We start from the raw sequence: 21,067 nt of genomic DNA, 5'->3' as shown, positions 1-21,067 counted from the left end.
CGGGAGTGTTATTATCAAATGAATTTCGAGGTAGGTCACTGTGAGATTTTGCATTTTGGTGCAAAGATAGAGGGCGGAAAATAAGTGCTGCAGCAGGATTGAAGGTGCTAATGTGGGGTAAAAATACACAAGTCCCTAAATGTAGCGACACAGGTTAATAAAGGCAAGGAAAATTGCAAACCAGGCATTCAGTCAAAAGGGATGGAATTAAAAGCAGAGAAACGATGTTCAACTTGTATAGAAGCTCGGCTGGACCTGGGTTTGAGGGGTAAGAATGTGGGACCTGCCCCTGCAGCAGGGGTGAACTTTTTTTTAAAAAAAATTTATTCTTTCATGGAAAGTGGGCGTCGCTGGCAAGGCCAACATTTGTTGCCCATCTCTAATTGCCGCTGAACTGAGGGGCTTGCTCGGCCACTTCGGGGGCAGCCAAGAGTCAACCACGTCGCTGTGGGTCTGGAGTCACATGTAGGCCAGACCGGGATAAGGACAGCAGATTTCCTTTCCCTAAAGGGACATTAGTGACCCAGATGGGTTTTTACAACAAGTGACAATAGTTTTGTGGTCACCATTACTGAGACTAGTTTTATGTTCCGGATTCATTAATTGAATTTAAATTCCACCAACTATCCCAGTGGAATTTTAACCCTTGCCCCCAGAGCATTAACCTGGGCCTCTGGATTACTAGCCCAATGATATTACCCATATGTCACCATCGCGCCAAATTGGCAATGATGCAGCTCAGATAAAAACATGAAGGAGAAAGGAACAGCAGGATATGCCAAGGAACTCACCAAAGCTGCACCTTCCAAACCCACAGCCGCTACCAACTAGAACAAGGGCATCAGACACATGGGGAACACCACCACCTGGAAGTTCCCCTCCAAGAGACTCACCATCCTGACTTGGAAATATATCGGCCGTTCCTTCACCGTCGCTGGGTCAAAATCCTGGGACTCCCTCCCTAACAGCGCAGTGGGTGTACCTACACCACATGGGACTGCAGCGGCTCAAGAAGGCAGCTCACCACCGCCGTCTCAAGGGGCAATTAGGGATGGGCAATAAATGCTGGCCTCGCCAGAGAGGCCCACACTCCATGTATGCATATTTTAAAAAAATGATCAGATGAAGAGGAATGGGAGGTGGCTCGTGCGGAGCAGAAACATTAGGATGGAACTGTTGGACCAGATGGTCTGTTTCTGTGCCAGAAAATACCATCCAGAGGGGGAGATGAGGAGGAGATTGTTTCAGGCAGCGAGTTGTTGTGATCTGGAACACGTCGCCTGAAAGAGAGGCGGAAGGTGATTCAGTAATAACTTTGAAAAGGAATTTGGACAAATATTTTGAAGGGCGATGGAGAAAGCGTGGACGGACAGGGGTGAGTGGGAATAAGAGCCAGCACGGGATAGATGGGCCGAATGGCCTCCTTCTCTACTCCATGATTCAACATCCACCATCATAACCACAAGGCAACATCTGAGAAATATTCAGAGGATGCACTTACCGGGAGTCAGAATACATTTCACCTAACAAATGCAGTTTGAACTGTTTTCCAGACACCACAGGACATTCAAAGGCAGATTTCATCTGTACACTTTGCACTGTACAATATTGCAGATTAACCATGAAGTATCTTTAAGAGGTGGAAGTCCCTATTCACAAAGGAGGGCAGAACACTCCAGTCCAGGTGTCCACTACCTTAATAATAAATCTTCAAACATTACCATTGATGGAGCAGCCACTTCAGAGACTAAAGCACACACTCCAGACTGTCACATAGCACAGTACTGAGGGAGTGCAGCACTGTCAGAGGGTCAGTACTGAGGGAGTGCAGCACTGTCAGAGGGTCAGCGCTGAGGGAGTGCTGCACTGTCAGGGGGTCAGCGCTGAGGGAGAGCAGCACTGTCAAAGGGTCAGCGCTGAGGGAGTGCAGCACTGTCAGAGGGTCAGCGCTGAGGGAGTGCAGCACTATCAGAGGGTCAGCGCTGAGGGAGTGCTGCACTGTCAGAGGGTCAGCGCTGAGGGAGTGCAGCACTGTCAGAGGGTCAGCGCTGAGGGAGTGCAGCACTATCAGAGGGTCAGCGCTGAGGGAGTGCTGCACTGTCAGAGGGTCAGCGCTGAGGGAGTGCTGCACTGTCAGATGGTCAGCGCTGAGGGAGTGCAGCACTGTCAGAGGGTCAGCGCTGAGGGAGTGCAGCACTGTCAGAGGGTCAGCGCTGAGGGAGTGCAGCACTGTCAGAGGGTCAGCACTGAGGGAGTGCTGCGCTGTCAAAGGGTCAGTGCTGAGGGAAAGTTGCTGTTACGGAGAGTCAGTACCGAGGGAGGGCGGCACTGCCGGAGGGTCAGTACTGAGGGATAGCTGCACTGTTTTAGAGTCAATACTGAGGGAGTGCTGCACTATCAGAGGGACTGTAATGAGGGAGTGCTGCACTGTCAGAGGGTCAGTACTGAGGGTGCGCTGCACTGTCAGAGGGTCAGTACTGAGGGAGTGCTGCACTATCAGAGGGACTGTAATGAGGGAGTGCTGCACTGTCAGAGGGTCAGTACTGAGGGTGCGCTGCACTGTCAGAGGGTCAGTACTGAGGGAGTGCTGCCCTGTCAGAGGGTCAGTACTGAGGGAGTGCTGCACTGTCAGAGGGTCAGTACTGAGGGTGCGCTGCACTGTCAGAGGGTCAGTACTGAAGGAGTGCTGCACTGTCAGAGGGTCAGTTCTGAGGGAGTGCTGCACTGTCAGAGGGTCAGTACTGAGGGAGTGCTGCACTGTCAGAGGGTCAGTACTGAGGGAGTGCTGCACTGTCAGAGGGTCAGTGCTGAGGGTGCGCTGCACTATCAGAGGGACTGTAATGAGGGAGTGCAGCACTGTCAGAGGGTCAGTGCTGAGGGTGCGCTGCACTATCAGAGGGACTGTAATGAGGGAGTGCAGCACTGTCAGAGGGTCAGTGCTGAGGGTGCGCTGCACTATCAGAGGGACTGTAATGAGGGAGCGCCACCCTACCAGGGGTGTCTGCTTTCAAATGACACATCAAACTGAAATTCCGTCTGATTTCTCAAGTGGGTTTAATAGATCCCATGGCACTATTTCTCGGAAAATCAGGTGTGATTTCCCTCATACCCTGGTCAGTACTTAATCCTTAAACAGTATCACTTAAAAAGAACAGATTATTACTATTTGTGGAGTCTTGCTGTGTACAAATCGGCTGCTGTGTGTGAGCCCCCCTCCAGAGAAACCATTTTCAATGTTTAAGCAGACATGATACAGCGGTTGGCTCCTGTGACTCAGGCTCATTCGTGGCTTTGAGCCCCACTCTACAAAGATTTGCATGCATAATCCAGGCTGATTCGGAGAAAGTCATTCACTGCGTGTGGATTGTTTTGTGACATTATGAGAGTCATTATGTAAAAACAAGTCTTCTATTCTTGATTAACCTAAATCTCCTGTCCAACTCTGCTTTCACACATCATAGAAAATTGCCTTGGGAGGGAACGCATTGACTGATGTATGACTCATCCCAACCAACATTCAGTTCAATCAAAAATCGATAGTTTAAGATTCTCATCAGTGCTGCTGCCTGTCAACCATGAGGAACCCTCGGAACAGGAAACACAAGAACGCAAGTAATAGGAGCAGGAGTGGCACACCGGTCCCATCGAGCCTGCTCCACCATTCAATACGATCATGGCTGGTCTTCGGCCTCAACTCCAATTTCACACCTGGTCCTCATATCCCTTAATTCCCTGAGAGACAAAAACTCTGTCTGTCCCCAGACTGAAATGTCTTCAACAGTGGAGCACCCACAACCCTCTGGGGTAGAGAACTCCAAAGGTTCACACCCTTTGAGCGGAATCATTTCTCCTAATCTCAAACCTAAATTATCGACCCCTTATCCTGAGTCTGTGCCCCCATTCAGCCCCTCAATGTTCTGCCATTCAAGTTCATCATGGTGGGTCTATATCTTAACTCATTTTATCACACCCCTCTTTACTAAGATCTGAGGGGCTTGTGCCAAAATTGGGAGAGCTGTCTTACAGACTAGTCAAGCAACAGCCTGACATAGTCATCCTCATGGAATCATACCTTACAGATAATGTCCCAGACACCACCATCACCGCCCCTGGGTATGTCCTGTCCCAGCGGTGAACAGACTAATACCAGCAAAGGTGGCGGCACAGTGGTATACAGTTTCCCTGGGAGTCCTCAACATCCACTCCAGACCCCATGAAGTCTCATGGCATCAGGTCAAACATGGGCAAGGAAACCTCCTGCTGATTACCACGTACAGACCTCCCTCAGCTGATGAATCAGTGCCCCTCCATGTTGAACACCACTTGAAAGAAACATTGAAGGTGCAAAGGGCGCAGAATGTACTCTGGGTGAGGGACTTCAATGTTCATCACCAAGAGTGGCTCGGTAGTATCACTACTGACTGAGCTGGCCGAGTCCTAAAGGACATAGCTGTTAGACTGGGTCTGCAGCAGGTGGTGAGGGAACCAACAAGAGGGAAAAACACACTTGACCTCGTGCTCACCAACCTGCCTGCTGCAGATGCATCTGTCCATGATGGGATTTGTAGGAGTGAGCACTGCACAGTCCTTATGGAGACCAAGCCACATCTTCACATTGAGGGTACCCTCCATTGGATTGTGTGGTACTACCACGCAAATGAGGTAGATTCAGAGCAGATCCAGCAACTCCAAAACTGGGCCACCATGAGGCGCTGTGGGTCATCAGCAGCAGCAGAATTGTACTCAAACACAATCTGTAACCTCATGGCCCAGCATATCCCCCACTCTACCATTACCATCAAGCCAGGATGTCAAAATAAAAACAGAAAATGTGGATAAACTCAGCAGGTCTGGCAGCATCTGTGGAGAGAGAAACAGAGTTGATGTTTTGAGTCGGTATAACTCGTCTTCAGAGCTGGGACCAACCCTGGTTCAATGAAGAGTGCAGGAGGACATGTTAGGAGTAACACCAGGCATACCTAAAAATGAGGTGTTAACCTGGTGAAGCTATAATTCAGGACTACTTGCGTGCCAAACAGCATAAGCAGCAAGTGATAGACAGAGCTAAGCAATTCCATTGCCAACGGATTAGATCTAAGCTCTGCAGTCCTGCCACATCCAGTGGTGAATGGTGGTGGACAATTAAACAACTCACTGGTGGAGGAGGCTCCACAAATATCCCCATCCTCAATGATGGGGGAGCCCAGCACATCAGTGCAACAGATAAGGCTGAAGCATTCGCAACAATCTTCAGCCAGAAGTGCCATGTGGATGATCCACCTCAGCCTCCTCCAGAGGTCCCCAGTGTCACAGATGCCACGTGGATCCTGTCCACAAAAAGCAGGACAAATCCAACCCGACCAATTACAGCCCCATCAGTCAACTCTCGATCTTCTGCAAAATGATAGAAGGTGCCATCGACAGTTCTTACTCATCAATAACCTGCTCACTGACACCCAGTTTGGGTTCCACCAGGGTCACTCAGCTCCTGACCTCATTACAGCCTTGGTTCAAACATGGACAAAAGAGCTGAACTCCCGAGGTGAGGTGAGGGTGACTGCCCTTAACATCAAGGCAGCATTTGACCGAGTGTGGCATCAAGGAGCCCTAGCAAAACTGGAGTCAGTGGGAAGAGAGGGGGATAACTCTGCTGGTTAGAGTCATACCTAGCACAAAGGAAGATGGTTGTGTAATATTCAGCACCATTCGCAACTCCTCAGATATTGGGTGGAATATTCTGAGCCTGCTGGTGGTGGGTGTGATCGGTGATGTGTGGGGAAAATATGAGGTGACCTGCTTCACGACGGTGTGAAGATCGCAATCGTCCACTCAGCTCGCTGACGACAGGCAGTGTTTCTCACCATCGGTCAGCGGGGAGCTGATTGTAATAAATTAGCAGATAATTAAAGGCCGTCCCACTAGGTTCCGGAACACACCGTATCATCATCCACACCGGCCGGAAAGCACGTCAACGTGTTTCACAACAACACACAGGCCATGTGTGCTTGGCGGCTTCACTCTGGGGGGGACTGAGGTGAGTGACCAGCAGCGCTCGCCACAGCTCGACTGTTATTTACAGGTCTCAGGGGCACCGGGGGTTGGGGGGGGGGAACTGATGCCTGGACCCACAGGCGACTGCTGAGGGCTGGGGGGGAGGGGTGGAAAAGCGCTGCCCCGGCGCTGCATCCCGGGCACAGGCAATCGGGGTGGGGGGCAGGGTAGGCGAAGGGAGTGGCCACACATTAGGGACACCCTGTATAAACTGACCATGTCTCTGTAACTGAGACAGATCAGGCGCAACCACAGTGAGATGATTGGGGTCGGGCTCCTATCCTGCCCACCCGTGTAAGAAACCCGGGGGCACCAAAGGGCCACCAAATGCTCCAGACCTCGTCCCACCCCCTTCCCCACCCCTCCACCCTCGGCACAGACTGCGAGTCCACGACCTCTTTACTGGACCGCGGAGCAGTTGGACTACACACGTTGTACAATCTCCTCGACAACGCTGGCCATGTAACAGTCACTGCTGGAGGTGCTCACAGTCCCTTTGCAATCTCAGCATCCTGGTTTGGACCAGTGTCCCCCATGTCACAGGCTGACAGGGCAGCCACGCAGCTCACTCATCTCTGACCATCCCAGGGGTGACCAGCGCTCTCCAGGAAGTGTGAAGGGGCAGTCACACAGGGTCAGGAAAGGTGCTAAGTACAGCCATGATAACCACGTCTCTCTCTCTCTCTTTCATGCTGCAGGAGGAACACGTCAGCAGCATGGAGCCTGGTGATCGAGCTGTGTGCCTGTTGTCCTACAGAGGCTGTAGAAGACTGAGGAGAGAGTGACTGAGGCTCCTGACCGCGCAAAGGGAGGAGCAGCAACCTCATGAAGAGGCAGCAGGGGATCCCACACACTGTTCAGGAGTGACAGTGAGCTGTGGCTTATCGACACCTAGTGACACCCAAGGTCTATAGACACCGCCTGTCATTCCTGCAGATGACTGAGAACCAGTGTCGCTGACGGCTGCGCATGTCTAGGGACCTGGTGTCTCACATCTGCCACTTACTGCAGGATTTGGTGCCAAGGGGACATGGAGGGCATCCACTGCCAGTGGCTGTGAAAGTGACCCCGGTTCTCAATCTCTAAGCCAGTGGCTCCTTTCAGGGCTCCACAAGCGACCTCTGTGCGATTTCACAATCCACCACCCACAAATGTACCCATGAGCTCACGGATGCATCTTCTCCATGGCAACAACTTTGTGCATTTCACCCAGGACCGGGACAGCCAGGATACAAGGGCCATTGGATTGGCCCGGATCTCGGGATTCCCACAGGTACAGGGTGCGATTGACTGCACTCATGTGGTGCTCAGGTCTCCATCGCTACACTCAGTGACTTCATCCACCGCAAGGGCTTCCACTCACTGAACATGCAGCTGGTGTGCGACCTCCACAAACACATCCTGCAGGTCTGCGCACGGTTTCCAGGGACTGTGCACGACACCTACATCCTGAGTCACTCTCAGATCCCTGCAGCCTTCCAGGGTCCACAGAGGCTGCAGGGTTGTCTCCTCAGGACAAGGGCCACCCACAGAGACCGTGGCTGATGACACCCGTGTGGTGGCCACAGACTGCAGCAGAGCGACGCTATAATGAGGCTCATGCAGCAGCTCACAACCTGGTGGATCAGAACATCGGGATGTTGAAGATGAAGTTCCGGTGCCTGGACCGGTCTGGTGGAGCCTGCAATACAGTCCACAGAGGGTGTCACACATCATCGTCGTCTGCTGCACCCTTTACAACCTGGCGCTGCAACTAGGAGAGGAGCTGGCTGGGGAGGAGATGGAGGAGCTGGAGGTCTCCTCTGATGAGGAGGACGCTGACGGGGATGAGGGTGAGGGGGTCCTCGGTGGTGACGATGACGGGGATGAGGCTCTCGCACTGGCCGGATAAGGCAGGCACACTCGGGAGGCCCTCATAGCTGCCAGATTTGTGGGGGATGATGACGACATGCAGTGAGGTGTCCCTGGAGATCCTCACATCACAGTTGTGAACGTTTGACTCCAGTCTGACTAATGGCAGTGCCAATACCCTCTGTGATAAGGCTCCTGTCATGGAGATGCAGTGGAGGCCCTAATAGTCGCTCTATCGCAGGAGGAGGATGACAACATGCAGTGAGGACATTCATAGATCTTCACACAGCCTCTGAGAATGTCTGACTCCTGTCTGGCTGAGGGCAGCTCACTTGCTCCATGATCAGGGCCATCTCAGAGATGCAGCCATGAAACTTTAGACGCATCTGATGTGTCTGCCTTCGGCACCTCAGCCTTTCAGGAGCTGGTGCACAGCATCACTGGTCACAGATGCTGGTGTGATGGGGGCCAGCCCCACCTTAAAGATGCTGAGAGCACACAGAGAGAATGAGGGAACTCTGTGACACTTGCCCACTACATTCTGGCAGCAATGACCAGCACCATCGAGGTGCAGACATCAGTAATGTGTCCAGGGAGTGTGAGGCTGGACCATCGCTGTGGTCTGAAGGCTGCACAGACACAGGGAAGAGGCCCTGGACTGAGACACCTGCCTTTATCTTTTGCAGAAAGGTTTCACATCAGAGTGACAGGGACACTGCTCTTCAGAACAAGGAGCCACAGGCAGAGAGACCTTCTCAGGAGTTTATTGACAATAGTAAACAGTGTGTACAAGTGATCAACACCCGTGCCCAGGCTGTGCAAATACTTTTACCTAATCTTCCTAACCCTGCCACTGTGTCTTGGTGCTCCCCGGACATCCACAGCAGTGATGGAGGCAGCCTGCTGACTGCGACACCCTGTCTGTGATGACTTTGGCAGTTGTCCTCTGGGGGGCAGAGACATGGAGGGTCCTGGCCTGCTTTCGGGATCCTGCTGTGTGGCAGTGACACCCTCCTCGGCCTGTGGAGCTGGAGCTGCTGAGGTCACAGGAAGAGGGGAGTCAGATGGGCTGGACACTCCCAGAGTCACCTGGGTGAATGGTCCCAGAGTGTCCACCTGCTGATCCTCCTCCCTATGGGTGCCCGAGGGACCCTGGCTGACTCTGAGTGGAAGGGGTAGCTGGAGATTGAGTTGCCCCACACCCCTCTCACATACACACTGTTGGAGGCAAATTATGGCACCAGCGATGGAGTTCAGCCTGTGCAGCAGTGCAGGAGTGACGTCCTGGACCAAGGTCTCCATGGCAGCCGCCATCCTCCCAGTGTTGACCTCAGAGTGTTGCAATGCCGGTGCTATCACCTCAGCCTGAAGGTGGACGGACTCCTCCATCGTGCCTGACAACCTGAGGAGTGCAGCGGACATCCCTTCCTGATGTTCCCGAGTTTGCCTTTGCAGCTCCAGCAACTGTGACATGGCCGAGTCCAGAGGCTCCTCATCTCACTCGGACTCAGCAACATTCTGGCCTCCAGCAGCTCTCCGAGTGCCGGGGACCTGGGAAGTCCCTGCCTCTTCCTGCTGTGGATCAGACAGTGTGATGAGCTCACCAGATTGTGATCCCGAGGCTACTCTAAAGCTCTGTCCCACCGAGGTGTGTGTCTCTGTGCTGGTGGAGGGTGTGGGTGAGGCTGTGATGGGACTTCAGGGAGGTTGTCTCCAGATTCCTCTTCAGAGTTTTCTTCAGAGCTTGATTGGAGGCCCTGAGTCATGGACTCTATCGGGGAGAGTGTATCAGGATGCCTACCAGACCAGATGATCAGTGTGCCTGGCCTGTGTGGGTGGTGAGTGGTCTTATGGATGGGATGAGGACAATGATGGTGAGTGCGAAACCGTGAATGGTGATGTCCCTCGCGCTGTCAGTGAGGGAGGGCCCTGTGGATTTATGGTGGGTTTGAGTGTGAGAGTTGGGAGTGATGAAGCGAGTGACTTACTCTGGTGGAGCGGAGGAGATCATTCATCCTTTTTTGGCACTGGGTGGCTGTCCTCCTTTGCAGGGTTTGCGTTGACCACCACTGGCACCGCCTCCCAAGCCGGGTCGACCAGAGTGGGGGTAAAGCACATCCCAGTGGGCCTCCATGGCATCCACCAGTCACTCAAGGGGCCAGTCATTGAAGCAGGAGCTACAGTCTTTTTCCCTTTGCTGGCCATGTTTCCCAGGCAGCAGTGGTGAGCTGGTGATGATGAGCGCTTTACTGGCGGGAGCGTTTTAAAGATAGCGGCCGGCGTGATGCAACAGCGGGCTGATGGCGGGCGGCTGAATTAGAACCCACCCGCCATGGAAACAGCCTGTTTTGCGGGAGTGAATAAATAATGAGGTGGGCTCAGGATGATACGGCGTGAAAAACCGCCATTTTCGTCAGCGGGTAGGACTCCATTTTACCCGCCCGCTATCGCACTTAGTACAATTCTGGGAAACTTCCGCCCATTGAATCAGTCCGTGTCTAGATGCAGCAAGACCTGGAGAACATTCAGGCTTGGGCTGAGAAGTGGCAAGTAACATTCATGCCACACAAGTGCCAGGCAATGATCATCTCAAACAAGAGAGAATCTAACCATCGCCTCTTGACATTCAATGGCATTACCATCACCTAATCCCCTACTATCATCATCCTGGGGGTTACCATTGAGCAGAAACTGAACTGGACCAGCCGTATATTGTGGCTACAAGAGCAGGTCAGGGACAGTAACTCACCTCCTGACTCTCCAAACTCGGTCCACCATCTCCAAGGCACAAGTCAGGAGTGTGATGGAATACTCCCCACTTGCCTGGATGAGTGCAGCTCCAACAAGACTCAAGAAGCTGGACACTGTCCAGGACAAAGTAGCCCACTTGATTGGCACCACATCCACAATCATTCACTCCCTCCACCACTGACTCACAGTGACAGCAGTGTGTACCATCTACAAAGATGCACTACAGGAACCCATCAGGGCTCCTTTGACAGCATCTTCCAAACATGTGACCACTACCATCTAGAAGGACAAGGGCAGCAGACACTTGGGAACACCACCACCTGGAAGTTCCCCTCCAAGCCACTCACCATCCTGACTTGGAAATATATCGCCGTTCCTTCACTGTCGCTGGGTCAAAATCCTGGAACTCCCTCCCTAACAGCACTGTGGGTGTACCTACACCACATGGACTGCAGCGGTTCAAGAAGGCAGCTCACCACCATCTTCTCAAGGGAAATTAGGGATGGGCAATAAATGCCAGCAACACGCTCACCCACTGAAAAAAATAATTAACAACCTGCTTTGCTCCATATCACTCAATACCCTTATCAAAAATCTATCAATCTCTTCTTTGAAATTTTAATTGACCCTCAGCCTCAACAACTTTTTGGGGGGAGAGAATTCCAGATTTACACGCCTGTTTGTGTGAAGAAGTGCTTCCTGACATCAACCCTGAACAACGTGGCTGTAATTTTAAGGTTCAGCCCCCTTGTTCTGGACTCTTCCACCAGGGGAAATAGGTTCTCTGTAACGACCCTAGCAAATGACTATTAAAATCCTATTAAAGAGTTCACAATTAGGGCCCAGTTTGATCTTTTAAACTCAAGGGAATACAATTCTATACAATTGAGATTAAATCCTTTAGCACTGGTATTGTTGTGGAGAATCTGTACAGCTGTCCCCTCCAAGGCCGATATGTCATAAATATACCCGAGGTACGCTGGCCAGAACAGTTAGTCCAGGTGGAGTTCGACTAGAGCTTTATATAACAGTAACATCACTTCCAACATATTGTATTTCAGCCCCGAGATATAGGCCAAACATTTTACCAGCATTCTTTATCTTTATTGTACCTTGCCACAGGCATTGAGTATTGAACTTCATGGGAAGAATCTTGCCCCAGTCGGGGGGGGGGTGGGCGCGGGAAGTGCAGGTGCGGGTGTGGGCGGGCACACCCCTGATTGGCACCCCCAATCGGGGGCACACCGCCATTTTATGTGGGCGAGCCAATTGAGGCCCACCCAGCGTGACGTCCGCCAGGAGGCGCTGTCCCCTCCCTGTGCGGGTGGGGGAGATTCCCTAAGCCGGGAATGCACTCTCACACGCATGTGCGCGTCCCTGTAATACAAATGACAGAAAAAACTTCCTGACATATCCCCTCATGTGACATTGTCACATAAGTTGGGACACGTCCATAACTTTTATTGAAGCTTTATTAAAAATGTAAATACCCTTGTGAAACCTCATCTTGCCCATGGATGAGGTTTTATGCTTTTTCTGAAGCCCACCAGGCGGGTCCATTAATGACCTTAATTAGTTTTTCAATGATCTCAATAGGCCGTTGACAGTCGGTCAGCGCACAGCTGACTCGGCTGCGCCCCCTGCAGACCTGAAAATGGAAACGACGCGGGGTGACGTGGGGAGTTCCACCCGACATCATCCCGCATCATTTTACACGTCGGCAAGCGGGCCCCATCCCCCTCTCGCCAACCGGAAGATCCTGCCCCATCCTCTACGGTCCCTAATACTAATTCCTAAATAGCTCAAAGACGGAATCTTTACTCACTCATTGGCGGTTCCCTTCTGTCCACAAAATTGGCCACGACTATCTGTGGGATACACCACTTTCCTGGGATCCCCATGGACCCAAGCTGTAAACAAAAGAAATGCAAAAGGTTAATTGATATTTCTCCATCTCATGAAAAGCCAATCTGAAGATTGGCGATGTTAAAGCCATCAGACCCCACACTGTTCTTCACATCAATGAAACCCTTCCCAGCGGGCCAGAGTCACACAGGCACATACAGATCATAGCAACCGTCCTCCCAACCATGAAAGGAACAGGGAATCCTTCACCCCCTTCCAGCCAGAGAATAGAAATATCTGAAATTGGGTTCCTACTTCTGGAACATTGTGCTGCAGGTTTGTTACAGATCACTCAGGAAGTCCAAGTTGCTGTGGCAACATGCATATTGTAGTCTGGAGCTGTAGGTAGTGATGGCAGAGACTCCAACTCCTTTCCATCACTTGACTGACCGGGAATCTCTCCCGCTCTTACCACCTGCCACTGGTGTGTGTGTGTTGGAAGGATTTTCAGGTTGATACTCAACCTGTTTGTTTGTTGTTGTAATATGCCTTTAAGGGCTTGCAGCATGACATCACTAGAAGGAAAACATGTCATGTGATCCAGTCTTAGTTTCCCTTTTGCTGTGAGCAGAGCACACACACAGAGCTCTGGTGTGTTCAAGCTTTCTACCTTTGTATAACTGTTCCCATGTGCCTAGTCTTAATAAATGAACCCACAACATATTTCCCCAATCCCTCTGAGTGACTGGTGTCTTTATATCATTATGAAAACACGACTGGTGCTCAGCCATAATCAAACGGCTTGGCAGCAAGATTACGTTCAGGTACAACATGGCCTTAGATCATGTTACATGGCATGAGACAACCTCTGATGTTTTGGTCGGGCTGCAATGGTGTCACGGCTTTGGAGAGTGTCGAGAACACAGCAGGTGACTGCAAAGAAAAGCGTGGAAGACACAGCAGCGAGCTAGTGCTCAGATAAATAGCTGGTCAGCAGATGGAACCATCACGGTGAGATTGCAGTGCCTAAGCCTGTCAGTTCAATGAGTGGGAATAACCCATCGAGAGGACCAGCACCGGGTTAGCTCAGTCGGGAAAGATGAGTGACCAGGATGTGGCCTGGATCGATAGCGAGCGAGGGAAAGTCAAACAAAAAAAAAACGTTATAAAAATCGGGCCAGAGGGGGTTGTGATTATAATGGGCGCCTCCAGCAGTTGCTAAACAATAGATTGAGAAAAAAACCCAAAAACGCCATTATTCCATGGTGCGTTCCTGCCACAACCAGTCTTCATGTGTGGAGCTTTGGAAAAGCATTTGAAAGCGGCTACAGTGACACCCGTCCCAGGTACTAATCAAAGAAGGAACATCAAAGGGATATTACTTTCAGAGCGAACTCCCAAATCTGCCTGTGAAGAAGGCACTGAGACTGGGACGCTTTTGTAGAGACTGTTTATTGCTCACCACCGAGCTTACTTTTCTCACACACAATCCTCCCAGTGCTGGCCGACTCTTCTTTATACACACATTAGAGTATAAATCAACTAATCCATCCCCAACATCTGTTCACCTTATTACCTTAAACTGCTGAATATTTAATATTAGATACTAACAGATTCCCCTCTTATCTTTAAATTAAATTGATATGCAAACTAAAGCTATTTGTAAGAAAAAAAGAATAATACATGTTATCCTATTATACGTTGAAGCTTTAACACCTCCATTGCAGCCCCTCCCCCCACCACCACCAAAATTGAAAATAAATTAATAAGGTTACAACATGAAAATGTCCTTTGCTCTCCTAATCCATTGTAATGCAAGGAGTCCCTCTTTGAGGATATCCAACAAGTAGCTCTTTTTGTGAAATCATATGTTGCCAGATTGTTTTTGTGGGCCCATTTTCTTTTGGAAATCTCCTTCCCATCCAGCATCTCTTTTACAATCGCGAGATCAATCCTCAACCTCTTTTCCATCGTATTCTTTGTCAAGTGGCCATTGTCCTGGAATGAACGGTTATCTATGGAGCATTCTATGGGCACATTTTGTCCCTTATATGGGAGTTCCTTTAAAATACTCGATAAATACACAGCCATATCTGTCGCTTCCACCAGCTCAAGCGTATCTGCAGCCAAGGTGCTTTTGATGACTCTATTTTCTTTGATTCCCAAGCTAATGGGCAACATTTACTGTTTCTTCCCACTAAAAATATAATGGAACCTGCTGTGCTCGAATAACCATCGGGAAGGTTAGCCTCTGAGGCTTCACTAAAAATGAGTAATTTCATCCCTTCTGGGTGGCCCCCGTGTGGAAATCTGAGTGTACGTTCTTCCTAACTGAATCTCTTCAATGTCTTGCTTGTTTTTAGCACTTCCCCAATGGTGGCGTATTTCAGCATGGTGCTCAATTCGAACACATCATAGCACGCATCCGGTCTCATTTGTGCGCATAAGCAACTTCATTGTCCAGTTAAGCTTCTTAATTGATCTGCTTCTTCCCTGGCTATATAGAGTCTTCCTTTTGTGACAATTTGACCCAATTTATCGGGATCCTATTAACATTCTCTAGGTAAGACTGGTGAGTCAAAGTTATTCCCCACTCAGTCTGCCTCACGTCCAACGCTTTGCACTTAAAACCTCCAGAAGTCTGACTTTCGATTTTGAATTCCTTTATAATTTTATCTGTCACAAAATTTCTCAATTGTGGCAGATCCCCCCCACAGGAAATAAACTGCGTGCATTAAGAGAATGCCTGCTAGCTTTCTTTCATCGTTTCAATAAAACATTTCTGGATCTGCTTTTAGCTGAAGACAACCAGCTTTTAGTAGGATGAACCTAACCAAAAAATACCGAACCCTTTAGCCCGTAAACACGCTTGTTCAGCCTCCATAATTTCCCCTCTATATCACCTGCTCCTCTTGGAGGCTTTAAGAATTCTTCTCTTTGGAATTGTTCCTCTTGCAAAAATGCTGCTTTGTCATCAATAGATTGACATTCCCAAGAATATGTAGCTAAAGGTGCGAGGAAAATCCTCAAACTTGCTTTTCCTGGTGTTGGGAATTCTGCTCTAACTTCCTGGTTGCACAGTTGTTCCTCAAATCCCTGAGTTAAGTCTGACTTTAGTTCTATACATACCTTTGGGAAGTACTTTCTCTGAACATATCCATCAATGGGACAACACTGGCTGTCCTTTATCAGGCACCTCCGTGTAAACACCAAACTCTCCCCAATTGTCGAGTTCTTTTCGTTTTGCCTCCTTTACCAACTTACCATCAAACTTGTTAGTAAACACTAGAGTTTCTCTGTCGTAGGGGCTCCTACTTTTTCTGACACTCCTCACCTGTTCTTTAGTCCTTGCTCTTGTTAAATGACGTCCCCTATTAGATCTCCTGTCCCTATCTGGGTGACTGTGACACAACCAGTCCCTCCTGTGACTAGACTTCCTCTTACAAGTTCTTGATCTTTTACTTGGGCTGTGATCACTATTGCGCCCACTGCCTGAACTTACACTACTCTTCCTGGCTTTCCACATTTTTACTTCCTTCTGCCAATCCCTAGATCCGATATTCTGCTCCTTGTCTTGTACATTCAGCTAGTTTTTGTATTTCCCTGTGGTCTTTCCTGCCCTTCCTACTGTGGCTTCCCTCCACTCACGAACCCTTTCTGACACATACGCATCTGCAGCGTGTTTTTTGCGTGTACTGCCCACACTAGAGCAGTTGTCAATTTACAATTCGGTTGGTCATTTAAAACTTTTCAGGGCATTTTGTCGATCACAGCGTGAAGTCTCTCACATATCCCAGTGCTGAAAGGACTGTCTGCTGCTGTCTGCAATACCACAACTTCCAAATTTTCACACACGCTCCTGAATTCATCATTGACAAATTCTCCTCCAGTGTCCAGTGAGAATTTAGCTGGTGCTCCCAGCCCTGTTCCCTTCCATCTTTCCATTATCTTATCGATGATTACTTTTTTGTCTTTACTATAAATTACCATTGCCAGACTAAATGTAATCACTACGTCTACAAAGTATAAAAGAAAAACATTTTTTTTCTTTTTCACATACTTGGAGGTCCAACGCTACAATTTCATTAAAATCTCTCGCTAATGAGCGTGATAGCATTCTCTTATAATTTTTACAACTCTCACATTTCTCACTAATATCCTTGACAAGTCTAGTGTATTCCTCATCCAGTACTCCTGCATCCTTTAACAGAATCTTTAACCTGTGGCTAGAGGGATATGCAAATTGTCGGTGTAGTTTGATAATAATTTGCTTCTTCTCCCCAGCTGCCATTAATACCTCTAACATTCTGTCTGGAGATGATAGGCCTTAAAAGAATATAATAATGTTCCAACTGTGTAAAACCAAGAGCCTATCCATGTTTGATATCCTAGCACAGTCCAATGATTTAAAGGTGTAATAGACTTGATTTTCCACACAGGTTTCCATAAGAAACAGTGAACTTTATTTACAGGGCTTCAGCAGCAATTACATGCTTCCATCAAGATCCACAACTAGACACAAACTTCATCCCTAAGGTTCACCGCGTTTAGGGCTGATTCATTTGCACTAAACACATGACACCACACAGTGCAATAAATCTTAAAGCTACAATCACTACATTCCTTAAGACTACAGTCACTACAAAAGGCAAGTACTGATTTAGGGGGTTCCATGCAAAATCACTGCAATCAGGTATACAGTTGGTTAAACTCCATGATGTATTCTTTTATGGAAGAATCATCTAATTTTCTAAATTTAACAAAGTCCAACCAAGCCTCATAGATATTCAATAAGTCATCTTTCATATCAATGTAACAGAATGCCCAAACCCTCTTCATTGTCCAGTTCCTGCGCACCAAGTTCCAAGAATACTTTGCTCTTGGCAGGAAGTGCCAGATCTACCCCTTGCTTTCTTTTCAGTAGCGATGTAACCCATATCTATACATCAACTGTACTTTTCCATTGATCGTCAGGCTCCATTTCACAAACAGCGGGAGGAAATTATAAAACAAAAACAGAATTACCTGGAAAAACTCAGCAGGTCTGGCAGCATCGGCGGAGAAGAAAAGAGTTGACGTTTCGAGTTCTGTCGAAGGGTCATGAGGACTCGAAACGTCAACTCTTTTCTTCTCCGCCGATGCTGCCAGACCTGCTGAGTTTTTCCAGGTAATTCTGTTTTTGTTTTGGATTTCCAGCATCCGCAGTTTTTTTGTTTTTATCTCTGGGAGGAAATTATATCCTGCCACCTTACACCTGGTTTCAGTCATTTTCTTCAAAGAGTCTTCAATTACAGTCTTCTCTCTCTCAAAAAAAGGAAGCCCAATTCTAACCTTCTGTCTGGAAGTAAATCTTAGTTTTCAATCTTCACTTTCAGGCAACCACTCTCTGCTACCAATGGCAGAGAATTCCCAAGTCTGGTTGTGAAAACACTGAAGCTAAGATGCTTTGGTAGAGATTGTTTATTGCTCATCACCAAGCTTACTTCTCCACTCCAACACCCTATCCCCAGTGCTGGCTAACTCTTCTTTATATACACATCTGAGTATAATTAACCAACCAATACCCAACACCCATTCACCTTATTATCTCAAACTACTGAGTAATTAACATCCATCAACAGAACCTATTAGATACTAACAATTGTCACAATGCTCACAAAATTCCCCAGTTTGATTTGGGATGCAGCTGACTTATTATCCAAATTCAAAATGTTTAAACAGTGTACAGAGAGCTATGGTTTCTCGATTCAGGCTTGTCTGAACCAGTCAAGCAAGTCATAAAAATCTGTCTAGTGATTAGGAATGAAGGTCTACACAGGCTGAACACATCACGATTAACAGAAGAAGAACTAAAGGCTTCCCAAAAGATATGGACCACATTGGAAGACCGGTTCAGGAACCTGGTTAAACTTCCATATCTTCCATTCCAATCTAGGTGAGTCAGTCTGTACAATCACACAGAGGAGAACAGCAAGTGACATGAGGTGAAGGAGTGTGAAAGAACCATCCTTTTCAAGGTGTAAATCACAGGACAAACTGGCAGAGCTTTCACACATACTGTGCCTCATCACATCTTGAAGAGGTATCCTGAAACGCTTTGCAAGGAACGAATTAATGACCCTGTTGGAGAGCAGCCTCTGTTGGGGAATACAGCAGCTATTTTACACATGGCAAGGTCCCCACAAGCAGCAGTGAAGATGTGTGAGCAAGTCATCATTTCAAGAGGGAGTCAACGGAAGAAAATTGCTCTGGGCGCTTACAGAGGTCTCAGCTTTTCTTTGAACAGTTCCACAGGATTTTAATATAAAAACAAAAAAATGCTGCAAATACTCAGCAGCTCAAGCAGCAACTATGGAGCAAAATAAAGTTAACATTTCAGGCTGAGCCCACCTTTCATCTGAAACTGTTCCACCAGGTTCTGATTAAAGGTCACCCCGGCCTGAAACGTTAACTCTGTTGCTCAGCTTTTCCGGTATTTTTGTCGCTATTTCAGATTTTCAGCATCTGCAGCATTTTGCTTTTGCCATGGATATTTTAATGTGGGCACAAGCAGCTGAGGCCTTGATTGAACGTTTCAGCAGTGGGTTGGCACCCCTGATAATGCCCTCAGAGCTGCACTGGAGCGCCGATATTTGAGGTTAGATAACCCAGAGCGGGGCTTGAATCCACAACCCCTGACTCAAAGCTAAAATGTCACCAAGCTGACTCACAAACACTGCATAACGTCAACTTGCTGTTTGACAGCACAGTCACTCTATGATTGCGTCAGCAATGGCTCAGGGCGAGCTCTCTCACCTCTGAGTCCAAAGGCAGCCGCTGCACTTCAGAGGCTTGGAGGGGCATATTCCAGGCTGACATTCCCATGTGCGGTTACTGAGGGAACACTGCTCCATCAGACACGCTACTCCCCGGATGAAACGTGAAGCTGCCCAGGTCTCGAGGGTGGAGGTGGCCACTGTTGAAAGAAAAGCCGGGGGAGTCCTCCCCATTGTCCTGGCTCCAATATTTATCCCTCAACTAAAATCGCTCAAACAGATGTAGCTGGTCATTATCGTATTGCCCTGTGTGGAAATTTATATGCAAATTGATCACTGCAGTTCCTACAGTACAACAGTAGGAAAAATTCTCCCCCCTGTTTGCGGGGGGGGTGGGGGGGTAGTGTGGGAGCAGGCTTGGGCGGGCGCACCTCCATAGAACCATAGAACACTACAGCACAGAAAACAGGCCATTCGGCCCTTCTAGTCTGTGCCGAAATATTATTCCGCTCGTCCCATTGACCTGCACCCAGTCCATAACCCTCCAGACCTCTCCCATCCAACCATTTTACATGGACGAGCCAATTAAGGCCCACCCAGCGTGATGTCCGCACGTGTGCGGGGGAGGGGGGATTCCCTCGGCCGGGAGTGCGTTCTTTCACCCCATCAATGACTTTAATTAGTTTTTCAATGTCCTCAATAGGCCCTTGACAGGTCGGCGGGCCCACAGCTGACTCGGCTGCGCCCCCCCGCTGACCTGAAAATGGAAGTGACGTCAGGAGTTCTACCCGACATCATCCCGCATCATTTTACGCGTTGGCGAGCTGGCCCCACCCCCGCTCACCGACGGGGAAATTCTCCCCCGTGTCTCTAAAGTAATGAAATCAGGAAACGCTGGAAAAACCTGGAAGGTCTGGCAGCATCTGTGGAGAGAGAAACAGAGCTAACGTTTCGAGTCTGTATGACTCTTCTTCAGAGCCTATGGAGTCATACGGACTGGAAACACTAACTCTGTTTCTCTCTCCACAGAGGCCGTCAGACCTGCTGAGGTTTTCCAACATTTTCTGTTTTTATTTCAGATTTCCAGCATCTGCAGTATTTTGCTTTTATCTTGGTGTTTCTAAAGTATCTCACCAGCTGTAAAGCACTTTGGGATATCCTGAAGTTGCAAACAGCTCTCTCTTCCTCTCTCACTTTCTCTTTCTCTCTCTCCCCCAACACTGCTTTCGCTCATTCATTAGGAAACATCCCTTGTCGTCTGTTGATGGGGTTAGTTCTCGCTGTGAGAGACTATTTTCTTTTTCAGTTCCCCAATGACCAGCCCCTCAATTGAGCAGGAATGAGATTGGGATTAAAGTGCTTGTTTAGAACTGGTTTCGCAGAACAGTTCTCCTCCATATTCTGGCCAAAGTTTATCTCTCAATCAACATCACAAAAAAACAGGTTATCTGATCATTGTGACATTGCTGTTTGTGGGAGCTTGCTGTGCGCAAATTCCATTACAACTATGACTACACTTCAAAAGGGAATTCATTGGCTATAAAGCACTTTGCAACAGCCCGAGCTTATGAAAGGGTGCTATAGAAATGCAAGTCTTTTTTTTATAAAAACACTTGTATCTTGCTTATTCCTATATCTATGTCACCTTCAACCTAAGGGGGAAGAATGATGAAATGCAGATACGAAAGGATGATGAGCAGAAGCTAACCTGCGGGGAGAGACAAGAGAGTTATTAGCCTGTGAGCTGTGAAATGTTGATTGCTGCACTGGGCAGATAGTCACTAATGAATATACACTCTGAGTGCAAAAACCAT

General features: G+C 48.7%; 1 protein-coding gene across 13 annotated transcripts in view; it reads right to left on the bottom strand.

Moving 5' to 3' along the window:
• Nucleotides 1-21,067, bottom strand: part of LOC121289241 (choline transporter-like protein 5) — a 478,732-nt gene that overhangs the window by 257,337 nt on the left and 200,328 nt on the right. For all 13 annotated transcript variants that reach the window (XR_005945520.1, XM_041208474.1, XM_041208473.1 and 10 more), the window contains one exon: nucleotides 12,479-12,563. Coding sequence is in view for 9 of the 13 variants with exons in the window: in XM_041208474.1 (XP_041064408.1) it covers nucleotides 12,479-12,563 (85 nt within the window). In the remaining 4 variants the exon portion in view is untranslated. The remainder of the gene's footprint in view (nucleotides 1-12,478; nucleotides 12,564-21,067) is intronic.

This window comes from Carcharodon carcharias, chromosome 16 (assembly GCF_017639515.1).
Source record: "Carcharodon carcharias isolate sCarCar2 chromosome 16, sCarCar2.pri, whole genome shotgun sequence".
NCBI classification, from domain to species: Eukaryota; Metazoa; Chordata; class Chondrichthyes; order Lamniformes; family Lamnidae; genus Carcharodon; species Carcharodon carcharias.
This window is presented reverse-complemented; position numbering and strand designations above follow the sequence as displayed.